The sequence below is a fragment of the Schistocerca cancellata genome, chromosome 3 (genome assembly GCF_023864275.1).
Source record: "Schistocerca cancellata isolate TAMUIC-IGC-003103 chromosome 3, iqSchCanc2.1, whole genome shotgun sequence".
Taxonomy (NCBI): domain Eukaryota; kingdom Metazoa; phylum Arthropoda; class Insecta; order Orthoptera; family Acrididae; genus Schistocerca; species Schistocerca cancellata.
Genome location: NC_064628.1, coordinates 578,913,655 through 578,926,416, shown reverse-complemented (window position 1 = coordinate 578,926,416; position 12,762 = coordinate 578,913,655). Strand labels below are relative to the sequence as shown.

The 12,762-nt window shown below is 38.1% G+C and overlaps 1 protein-coding gene across 1 annotated transcript in view; it reads left to right on the top strand.

Moving 5' to 3' along the window:
* The window catches only part of LOC126175438 (polyprenol reductase), a 45,409-nt gene that overhangs the window by 5,104 nt on the left and 27,543 nt on the right, over positions 1-12,762 (top strand). Inside the window, exons 2-3 of the mRNA XM_049922239.1 lie at positions 3,730-3,878; positions 11,028-11,222. Coding sequence (XP_049778196.1) covers positions 3,730-3,878; positions 11,028-11,222 — 344 coding nt within the window. The remainder of the gene's footprint in view (positions 1-3,729; positions 3,879-11,027; positions 11,223-12,762) is intronic.

Genomic DNA, 12,762 nt, shown 5'->3' with positions numbered 1-12,762 from the left:
TGCTTCTGTGTTCCCCATGATGTCTTATAAAAGTTAACAGGTAGCTCAACTGGTGCACTGTCTTTCCCTTAGGAAGTTAATACATTCACATTACACAAAAAATGCACGTTTAATTGACATGCCTTACACCATACTAGCCAAAGTCCACTATAGTAAGGTGCCTTTGACTGATAGTTTTATTATCATTTGATCTGTTGTCTGCAGGAAGGAGTAATGAAAGGCAAGGGACAGCTAGGTGATGAAGATACACGGCAAGGTCGTAAAATAAGTTGATAAATGGTTGTTACTTAGAATGCGGTATACCATGATGGTTCAGTTGTGGCAAGGGTAGGGGAATATGTTGACTGTGACTTTGTAGAACAGTTGGTTCTGAGATTGATCTGGAATGATTCAGATACACCACAAGAAAATGTAACCTTCATTATTATATTCGCCATAACTGCTTACTGACGTGTAGGAAAACACCTAAAAAATTTTTAGATGAGATTTACATTGTTTTAACATGGAAGGTGAAATGATACATTTGCAGCTGTCTGTATGAAAAGGTGTGTTGTATGTACCTGTTGAAACTGTTAGTTGCTTTTCCAGGGAGGAAAGAGGAGTGGGAAGGGTGGAAAGTACAGTAAGGTCACTCAAGACTCCAGGCTAAGGTGACCCTCCATCTGTTCTTTCCTTTAACATATAATTTTTTTTCTACTGTTGAACTTATCAATCAACACTACCGTATTTACTCGAATCTAAGCCGCACTTTTTTTCCGGTTTTTGTAATCCAAAAAACCGCCTGCGGCTTAGAATCGAGGGCAAAGCAAGCGGAAGTTCTGAAAAATGTTGATAGGTGCCGCCACAACTAACTTCTGCCATTGAATATATGTAGCGCTACACAGGCATCCTTTGTACGCACAAAGATAAATACTGGCGCCAAAACCTCTGCGTCAGTAAATAAAATTAAAAAAAAAATAATTGGAAGACGAATTTTTTTCTCCGCCCGAGTTTCGACCACTGCTTTTTCATACATTATCCAACGAAGTAAACACAAATTCCGTATTGTTCATCTTCGAATTTCAATGTACTACGAAAATCCGACTGGTAATACTGGGATTTTTGTCTATATGGCCAACTCTACGTTCTGAATTTTTTCCTACCTGTGAGAAGAGATGGTTGCTAATAGGAACCTGATGAAATGTGAATCACATGCAGTATTCTCTTCACCATAAGAATAATATGAATATAAACATTTTGCCATGTATTCTTTCGTGTTTGCTTCTATCTCATTTAAATCCTGTCTGCCAAATAAACTATGAAACTAGAGTGAGACAACAGCAAACGCTGAAGAATATACGTATCGTGTCATGTTTATATTCGTATTACTCTTATGCAGTCAGAAATGAAGCACGGCAACTGACTAGATTTTTAAATCTAAGATGACTAATTTCTGTGCAGAATTTGATGTACTAAAGAAGCGGCCGCAAAGAGTTTCAAACAGAGAAAAATTTTCGCCAAACTCTCGTTCAGTACATGTTCTATCATACGCAGTCTATTATTTGGTTCTTGTTGATCATTATCAAAGAAAGCAGCAGTGTAAGTAACAACAAATAGCAGTCTCTTGCCATTGTTTCACTAATGAGACGATTCCTCTCTTTTTTTAATTGTAGGCGGCGGTAGCGCGCACAAAAGCAAGCCATGCCGCGAGCAGCGACAGGCCGTAAACACGCACTATCGAATGCGTCAAACAATGCATGACACAGTATAGTAATGCATTTTCAGCTTAGAGTGACTGACGTAAACACCTATAACATAGAAAACGGCACTTATCAGATCAAAGCAAAATAGGCAATCGATTCAAACCAGACGAAGCACGTGAAAAAAGAAGGGTATCCGTATAAATACGGACGGAGCGCCTGACGCATAGCAATGGCTACCTGGTAAAGCTTAACTGCTAAGCTTTCGACTCGAACCAAACTACTGTAGCTGTATCGTCATTAATTCGACCTAAATTGTGTCTCATATTACAATGGACCAACTTTGTTTCGATTTGGAGGTGCGGCCTAAAACTTTTCTCTCCCCTTGAATTTCGAGGCTCAAATTTCAGGTGCGGCTTAGATTTGGGAATTTTTTTTTCCCTTTATTTCGAGTCTCATTTTTCAGGTGCGGCTTAGATTTGAGTAAATACGGTACTTAGAATTTTTTCTGCCAATCATTCGGTCTCTCTATAATTTTACTCTTTCTCAAGTTTCCTTATGATACTATTTTTCATACAGTGGTGATTATGAGTAGTGCCTAATAGTGACAGTAAAATAATGTTTTGTGAGTTGTCATTTAAGACACTTGTAAAATCTCTGCTTGAGCTACATATGCCGATCTAGTAAGCACTGATTACTTTTCATATTAGACAGAGAATATTTATTTTAGTGGGAAACTCAGCTCTGCAACAGCAGTTTGTGTGAATGAATGAAGGAGAAGGAAAATGGAGCCAAACTTTATGGAAAAAAATATAGATTCAACAGTTTAGAGCTGAGAAGTATATTGTGTGATCAAACAGCATAATGCTATGCTCTACATATATTGGTATCATGCTCAGTGCATTGGTGTTTTGGAGGTTATTCTAAGGCACTAAATTGTGTGGACTACATTTTTATAGAGAATTCTCTTTGGAGTATTGCAATTTGTATATTAAAATAACATGTAAATTGGTTGTGTAGATACATGAAAATTTAGTTTGTACTGATCTCTGTAGAACATTTAACTCTTTGGCTCAGCAGCTCTTAGCTTAATGTACTCCAGTTTTGGAAAAAGTTGCATATCGGACCTCCCTGCATTTTTCAGTATGGTGTGGGTATAAAAATTAGGCTTCATTGTCAGTCAGTTTGTTACTGCAATAAAATTTTCTGCTTTCTCATTCATTGGCTTCGCCAACTCTCAACCAAATTGTCACCTTCAAACCTAACCTTAGACCTGGGGTTGCACTACAGATCAGGCTATCACCACAACCAGGTTGGATGTGGTTGGGACTTCTTTTTTACAGTCTTCTCAGTCTGTGACCCCCAACCTCCCCCCCCCCCCCCCCCCTTCTTCTTCCAGTTTTTATTATTATTAGGTCTCACCTTGTATGCCATTACTGTGTGACTAATGTTCATTAAATTTTATAACTGGACTCCCCTGACTGGATCCGTCCACTTTTAGCAGATCCTCTTTCTTCTGTAACTCACTTCGGAATCACGGGACTGATGACCTCGTCGTTTGGCCCCATAACCCCTCTGTCAGTCAATCAATCGATTATCACCAGAACCAAGATTGCAGGGGGGGGGGGGATATGTAAATGGAGCCCTAGTTTCTGCAGGTTAGGCAGCTTCTAGGAAAGTGCTGTTTTGTTTTACAAATTGGTAGTTTCTGTAGCTGTTTAAACACTGTATTGCATACTTTCAATTAAATTATACTTTTTTAAAAAAAATATGGGACACAATTTTTGTGTAGTATTTACCATCAGGAGGAGATGGATGCATATAAAGGTAGGCACAGTATACTTGTGTCTACAATTATATTTGTGTATAAGCAGTATTGAAATTTTGCCTCCTGGTGGGAAGTGATGGTTAGCAATTCTGTCTCATAATTTTATATAGTCTTTGGAAATGAATTTTTCTTTTGATAAAATTACATTTTTAATCAGATGATTCTTACTTGTTGGCAGAAGTGTCGTGTTTCATGCAGGCTGTTCATTTTTTTTCTCCACAGGTGGTTTCGCCATTTCTATGTTTTTGGAGCTTTTTTCACATCAATAATATTTGTGGTTGTTCTGAGAGTATACGTTTTTCACGGCAAGCCACATCCATTGTTGCTTGCTTTGCTGGATTTGCTTGGGTCAACTAGCCGCAGAGCAAATGGTAATTCTTCAATATTTTGTAATTTCCTGTTATGATATGGTACTGCTGTATCCTGAGTGAACTATAAACAATAGAAGGGAAGATTATCAGCCAACCATTCAGGGAATATTAATGGCATTGGTAGTGGTGTTGAGTGCTGTGGCCTGGCCATAATACAGAAAGAGTGAATCTGTGTTTGCCTGCTGTCATTTTTTGTGTACTATCTATAATAATAAAAGTTCCTCCTGTTTCCAGATTGCTCATATGTATAAGCTGCATGATGGAATAAGACTTTGAACTGCACTGCCAACAATAGCCCTGTGTACACTGGCAGTACTTTAATCATTCTCGGTGTCTTCGCTGTGCTGAGTTTTGTAGACAAATGTGAACACTCGCTAAACTCACAATCAGTACTGTCTGCCAATTAAGTCATGCTAGATTATCTTTGGTGAGGGAAAACTTTCAGTATCTTCGAAGTGCGTTCAGTTTGTATTCATTCAGCTAGCCCTCTTGTGCCCCTTTCCACCAGTGATTTACTGCTCAACCAGGGAGTTTTGAGTGTCCTTGTGTTTCCTATTTTATTTTATCATCTATTCCTCCACTTTCTTTTTCCTCCCTACTTTGTACTTACTCTCTTCTGTCTTACCTGTTCTTTTTTTTCTCATACCACTTTCTATTTTCTTCTTTTTCAAACTTTCATGTCTCTTCCACACTGCTTACCTAGCCTCACTATTATTTGATTACATGTTTATCTGTCGTTGATTAACTGCCATGGTTTGAATACAATCCCAAAAATACACTATAAAATGAACAGTGGCTAGTGTATTGAGACTGAATGGTGGAGACAGGTTGTTAAATTTCAGCAAAGAATTCTGATGTTGTGCCTGGGTAGTTGTATGTCACATCAACACACAACAAAGGAAATAAAAGCAATATGCTGAATTATAGATCTGTATCATTGACATTGATTTGTAGCAAGACTTTGGGACGTGTAGTGTGTTCCAACATTATGAAATACACTGGTGAAAATGAACTATTGATACACAGCTACCATGAATTCAGAAAATATTGTTCTTGCGAAACACATTGGCTGTTCATTCTTATGAGGTGATGAGTAGTATCAACAGGGGCTGTCAAATTGATTCCATTTTTTTCTAGATTTTCAGAAGGCTTTTGACACTGGACATTACAAGTGACTTCTTATGATACTGCCTGTGTATGGAGTATTGTTTCAGTTGTGTGACTAGGTTCATTATTTTCTGTCAAAAAGGTCGCAATCTGTGGCAATTGACAGGGTGTCATTGAGTGAAACGAAAGTGATATCTGAAGTTCCCAAGAAACTGTTATAGGCCATCTCCTGTTTTTAATGTATACAGAATAGCAAAATGCTTGAAATAGGTTTTCTGCATGGTTCAAGAAGAAGCAGTTTAGCTTAAATAATAAAATTTGCAGAGATCCTCCATAAGAGTGCTAAAAATCTCATTACACTTTGGTTATTCAATAAATAACACAAATTTAATGGTTGTAGATTCAGTTACGTGCCAACAGCAGAGTCGGCAAAAGGAGATCCCTGACAGTTGACAATGCTACTGCCAGCTTTCAAGTGCAAAGTGAAAATGGCTGCAAGTGGAAACAATAGTCATCTATAGAGCTACGGCATCACTGAAATGTCGCTATAGAGACATACAAAATCAAGTTATGTGACTGGTTGAGACTGACGTGCAAAGTAGCCTTGCCAAACCCACTGCAAATGCCAGAGAACATTTTTCACCAACTCTACTCTAGCAATTACCATTATAGACATCTTAAATTGAAGCAGTCACATTGGAAATATTATGAGGAAGACGAATCAAAGACTGTGTTTCATAGACAAAACACACTTACAAGATGCAACAGAACTACCGATGAGACTCCATACACTAATGAGTCAAGAAGCAAAATCCTAAATTTATCCGAACTGGTTTTGATGCCCGAGTCCAATGATGGCACAAATGTGTACAGCGGCATAGTGACCACAGCTTTTTCACAAAGAGAAGAGCAAGGGCTCCCTAGGCCTAAAATCAGCAGAAGTCGATAGCAGTCAGTTGGCTTTGTTCATCGGGGTGCTGCCTGTCTCAGCAATCTAATACAGGACATTCTGTACGTAGCCGTTGTGAAGTGACTGGTGTGCTGTGTTGAACTCCACAATAAAATAATACATCACTTGATGGGTGACGATGAAGCACTTCCCGGCCCATAGAGGGCAACTCCTGATACTCCTACCATTCCTCAGAGAAGGGCTAGGGGTAGCACATTACAGAGTGGACCAAGGAAGTTAATTAATGATATTGCTGAATGTTGCGAGCCAGAGTGTTTCATCCTCTCTCACCCGACAAGATGTACCATGACATACATGGGCAAGCTTTATCTCAGTGAAAACAATTTGCAGATTTTGCCAAGAGAATCCTGGGATATGACCAGAAACTCCTGACGAGAAGAATTCTGCTTTGTCTAAATTACTTAAAAATGTCATTTTGTTTTGAATGTAAAAGAATTTCTTGTTATCCAATAGGTGACACACATTTCTCTCAAACCCTAACATAGTCTGATGGTTAAGTTGCTAGGTTGTTGGGCCAAAGGTGGTGGGCAGAACTCCTGTCATACGTCAGGATTTTTTATTTTTGTGCACATCAAACGAGAAATGCATCATGGAAAATAGAGAACTGCTTCAGATGAAGTGGCTATCTGTTTTCCGAGATACTCACAGCTGTGGTTGCTCTGACTGTACAGTCTTTTGTGATATAAATGACTGCCATCAGTATTTTTATTCAGTTGCTCATGGCAGCAACGTGTGATACTTGCTACCGTAACCTACACTACTTTATAAGTGGTTTCAAAAAGTGGTTCATTTCCTTTTGGGCCTCTCCTCATTACTTCTAACTATATATGCAGTAATTCCAACATGGCTGTCTTGAAACAAACAATTGAAGAATTCTATATGGTCCGCAGAAACTTCAGCCAATACTTAATGAAAATATCGACTGGAGTTGGGGTATTACATCTCTGTGGAATATTTCATTATCCATGGGATTTATGTGGAAAAAAGTACAGAATAAGAGGTCTTTACTGCTAGAGCATAGAGTTTGAATGAAACTTGGATAGACAGTAATATAATGGTAAATGTTGGCAGTAGGATGATGATGTCAGTTTTACGAGATGGGGAACCTCCTCTAAAAGACTTGTTATTGGAAGCGTCGATTGAGGAAGGGTTTGTCAGAGAATCCCAACTTAAGTTCTGGACTGAACCTACGAAAGGTGATTACCATAATCAAGTGACCGCTGTAAACTTTGAAAGCAGTTCTGCAGATATGATTCTCCCAAATCTTCTCAAAAGTCAATTATTGTAATGAGCAAACCTCTATACCATAACAACAGACAGGTGGACAAAACACTCACATGATATGATACCAAAGTGAGGATGTAGGAATGGCTGCAAAAGAGGTGTGTTGCCTGTAATGAGAGCATGAGGAAGCAGGGTTGCTTGCTTTAATTCAAGAACATAGACCTGCTAGAAAAAAAATATGTAATTGATAAAATGGCAAAAGAGGAAGGTCACTCGATTGTGCACCTGCCACCCTATACTTGTGATTTGAGTGCAGTGGAACTGGCATGGACCGCAGCACTTCAGGATAAATGTCCAAAGGTAATTGTTTAAGATTGCAAGTGAATCCTTTCTGTCGGTAACTGCTAATGGCTGGGAAGGGTACTTCAGGAAGGTCCAGCAACTAGAAGTAGGTTACTGGAGGCGCAAAGGTGTCATCAAACTTGAAATAGATGAAATCAGTATCAACAATGGTAATATTGAATTGCAGTAGCAAAAATAATGCATTATGCACAAATGAGAAACTTAATGAGACTGAGTCATATTGATTTATTTTTCTGTTCATAGACAGACACTGTGTAGAGCAGTTGACAACTGTTGTTGTGGTGGCTAATAGATGCACTGCCAATGCCACTAGGAGTACAGGTTGCATTTGTACGCAAGTGTGTTTCCAGCACTGCTCGACATTAGCATGTTCCCCTCACACTGCCCCTCTCCTCTCGACAGTCTGTGTACTGGCGGTCAGTGGATGGAGCTTGCTTACCAGTCTCCTTGCACCTCTCTCAGAATTTGCTCTTTGTCTTGTGAACAAACTGTAAGTTGGATGGTAGTACTCTTTAGAGGACAGTTCAATCTTCTGCGCCGGTTCTGCTGTTATATGATCATTATTAAATTTTATACAAGACAGGAGACATTGCTTTTTGAGTCAAGCTTCTATAATACAAATGACCCAAAAGTTATTCAAATACTTACATAAAACATCAGTATCATCATCTTAGTTATGAAGGTCACATATACAGTCCAAACAGTAATCATAATTAGAAATGTTAATGTATTAAAAAGTATAATGTCAGTTTATATGGAGAAATGGAATGTAGATTCTTTTCTTTTGTAAGATGTCTCATCAGTATTTCTAAATGATGATCAACAGTGAAGGATCCCAGCATCCTTGATAGCTATGTTCAACCATAGGAATGTCTAGGTGGTAGTGTTCACCCTATTCATTCCTTACAGCACCCAAGTTTTAACAGAAAATATCAAGATACAAATATGAGAAGTGTATTTTTAGGGTTCAGTTTTCCATTTTCTGTAGTTCTCCAACAGTGCATTTACTACAGAAACATGATGTTGTTCTCTTCTGTTGCCGAAAAGCCATGAACAAAGCAATCCAAGAACGTAACTTGACATTTGTTACTTTAACATCAGAGGTCTCATTGATCAACAAATTTCTGATTTCTGATCTGACAAACATAGCTTCTTCCAACTCGACTTGTTCTTGAGAAAGTTTATTCAAACAGTTCAAAGCAACACAGTGTTTATCAAGCCCCTTACAAAATTCTTGATGAGTCCTAATGTAATATGAACCGGAAGCAGTGTGACTTTGCGCAGCTGATAGATTATTCTTTACATTCTCCTGCCCAGCAGTATACAGGTGTCTCATTTGCCATTCTTTGAAATTGTAGTGGTTTTTAATGTCATGCTTGTTCCACAACTTCCAAAAACAACAGTGGTTTGTGAAAAAGTAAAGGAGTCATCAACCCAAAGGTTAGTTTGAACACCAGAATGCTTTATTAGGCATGGTTTTATTGAAGGTGGTATGTCCTTGCCCTCCTCTGACCTATAAACTGACTTACACATCCAGTTACAAGGGGACCTACAGTGCACCAATGGTGCAAGTCATCATTTTCCAGCCTATGAACTATGAAGTAGCGCAACTTTTATATCACAACTGATCAGCTACTCATAATTTAATTTCCTCTGGTAACAGGACATGAAACTCAAATTGGAGAGGCTTTCACATTGGTTGGGTTAACTCAGCCCTTTCAGAAGCTGGTAAAAAGGCAGTATGCAATACTGTTATGTTCTCCTTGTGATAATTGTGATCCATAAATGTTGACTGTTATGGCGAGTAGAATAATATTTCTTTGTGTTTATTTGTTTCACTGAACCAGAAAGTAAAGTTGAAATGGCTCTCATATTTTTCCAGTTATGTTTATTGTTTGTACACAAAAATAGGAAAAAATATGAAAAATATTAAATACCTTAAGAGCATTTCTTTTTGGCTTGCCTCTAGTACTTCCTTGAAAGAGCATCCCTTTTCACCGTCCAGTAATATTCACATAATAAAGCAGTACCCCATTTCCCTTTGTACCATTGCACCAAAATTCAAATCGCTCTCTGGTCATTCAGTTTAAGATTTTCCATTGTTTCAATAAGACTTTCAGGCCAAAGCCAGAATGTTTATTTCAGATGGGCCACAGCCAATTTGCTTCCTCAACTTTCTTCATTACAAGTTTGTTCTCTGTGTCTTTACGACCTCAGCATTAAACTATTGTTTTCATCCTTCACTTGATCAGTTCTGTGAAATGTTCCACTACCTTCTCCTGTGTCAGCTTTCATTTCCTTTCCATACTTGTAAGTGTTAGTATCTCACGTAACTCAGTCTGCAGTACCAAACTTACTAGTGTATCTGTTTTGAGATCTTTATTATCCCAACAAAGGATGGAAATTCAGCAGATTTGTGGCAGTCTGTATGCTACCTGACTCTTACCCATCACAGTTAGTAGTGGTCCATCTTCTCAGGCACTGTTCCTTTTCCATCCATGACTTCCATTGTCATAATTCTTTCTTCTGTTACCAAAATCCATTTGTTTTGTAAGATGGGGTAAGTGTTTTGTAAGATGGGGTAAGTGCCACATTACAGATTCTATGGTTCTGTATTTGATAGCTAGTTAGTCCTGGTAACTTTTTTTCATATCATTTATCAAAAATTTCACCACTGCAGCATCTTTAAGATCCTATGTTCAACTTTAGATCCCCCCTATCAGTTACTGGATAAGTCCATTCACAGTGCAGAGCAACACAATGACATGCCACCAGCAACAGGAACTTGTGGACATTGAAGCTGAGCCCTGTTGTGGTGTTCCAACTTTTGGTTGATGAGGAGCCAGTCTCTCTTACACCGTCATGTGCTTGATGTCTTAGGTTTGTTTTTCTCCTATTTTATGGAAAGATATATATTTTCTTGCATTGTTGAGTTTAAATAGTACAATCAGGTATCTTACTTCCCAACAATCTGTGCAAATGTTCTGTTACGTGTTATATTTTATGCAGCACTATCATGTAAGCATTTCACTGTGCTGTAACTGATTTTGACTACACAGAGGTCATATTCAGACTGTCAATAGATGAAAGGAAGAGACTATTCTTTTGTACAAAGTTTGCCATTATCCTTTAGTTAAAGGTAAATAGCAAGTTCATAATGTGCAGGGGTGTGGAAGTATTTAATTATGACATGTAGATAAGTTTACTGCAACTGTGTGACAGAGGACTTCTAGTAAGTTGACCATGATAAAATAGACATTTTATTTGAAGCTGTACTGAATCAGAATCTGTATTTTCTAATGCTCAGTGTTTCGATACAGCTTTTGTGATCAGAAATCCCTCATTCTGTATCAGAATAACAGAAAATAAGACATTTCATCTGTATGTTTAGTACGATGGTGGTGAATTATGTACAGGAAGTGACTGCTTTTATTTTTAAAGCATGACTTCCCTGTAATACTCTTACATACTTTTTTTTATTCCAGTTTCACCTACGTCAGTACTGCTTGCTTTGTTCCTGTTAACTCTGCAGTCTTGGCACCGCTTTTATGAGACATGGTTCATTAGCATATATTCAAACTCATACATAAATATATATCATTACATCATTGGTTATGGACATTACTTCGGATCAGTTATGGCTGTCCTGTGTGAGTCTCCTGGTTTTATAAATAACCAAGGTAAGAAAATATAAAGACTTATTGTGTAATTATGGCCATGAACCAGACATAAAGGGTGTTCCATTTATCTGATGATTGCAAGCACAGTGCAGTAGATGGCAGGCAGTGATCACTCCGTTGCTGGGTGAATCGGATGCCATGTTGCCCTTCTACTACTGCAGTACTAAATTTAAAATCTATGCAAATAAACTTTGTACTCACCCATGTCATGCAAGGAGATGCTGGAAATGCCTGCCATTGTTTTCCATGCATTTCTCACATCTATTCAAGAAATTAATCATCACATGGTGTAATTCTCATTGAGAAATTGAATTAATTGACTTGCTTATGTTATCATTGAGTTTCTGTAATGTGTGCAGATTCATTTTGTAAACTTTATTATTTTGTGCTCCCCACAGATAGAAATCACACTGGGTTAAATAGGGACTTCTGGTGGGCCAGATATTTTTGCTAATGTCTCTGTCATGGAACACACCATGAACTGCATGCAAAGAAACATTGGCTGTGTGAGCCCTTGCTGAATCCTGTAGAGAAAACCTGGGGCTTCATTCTGTGTCACTCTGTTTGTTAAAAATGGTTGCAAAATGTTTTGCATGTGTCTTTCACAGTGTGATTAAGGAATTGGTCCTATTATTATGTCACCAGTAACTGTGCATCTCACTCCTGTTTTCTGATTGTGAAAGGGTTCTGTATGAAGCAGGAGACTAGATCTATTGGCACTCCATTGTCAACACTTTTGGGAACCATATATTACGGACTATAAGATGCTACATACTGTAAGACGTACCTTAATTTTTAAGCAGTTTTTTTTTTCAAAAATAACCATTTTTACTATTTTTATTAGGTTACAAAGCTAGATTAAAAAATTCTTAGTTTATAAAACTGAACTGACCTTCAGAATCCCTGAAAATCATCATCTGAACTTTCTTCTTCCTCCTCCTCCTCCTCCTCCTCCTCCTCCTCCTCCTCTCTGTCGTCATCATTGTCCTCTTCATATATAAGATTGTCTTCACTGTCATCAAAAGCATTACTTATGCTGCAGTTTTGGAAATATTCCACTCTCATATACGCTTTAAATGGTTTAATTATTGAGACATCAAGAGGTCGCAATTGTGAAGTAAGTCCTCCCAGAATAACAGCAAGTTCTGTATTTCCCTGTCTCAATTGCTCTTCCACAGAATTTTTCAAATGACTACTAAACTGATCTAACACAAGAAGAGAACTCTTCTTCAATCAAGCACCTTCCCTTTTCTCCCACATTCTGTTAATCCATAATTTCATACCAGCCTCGTCCATCCGACCCTTACGTACACGAACACCACCACCTGGCGATATTTCAGAAGGCTTTGGAACTGTTTTGCACTTGAATATGATCATTGGATTAAGTTTAGTATTGTCAGCACTACGTGAAAGGACAACAGTGTAGTGCATTTTTTTCATGTCTGTTTCTTTTTATAGTTAACGGTTTTCATGGCAAGAGTTCTGTTACTTGGCACATCAAATGTCAGAGGAGTTTTGTCTGCATTAGCTTTTTGGCTTA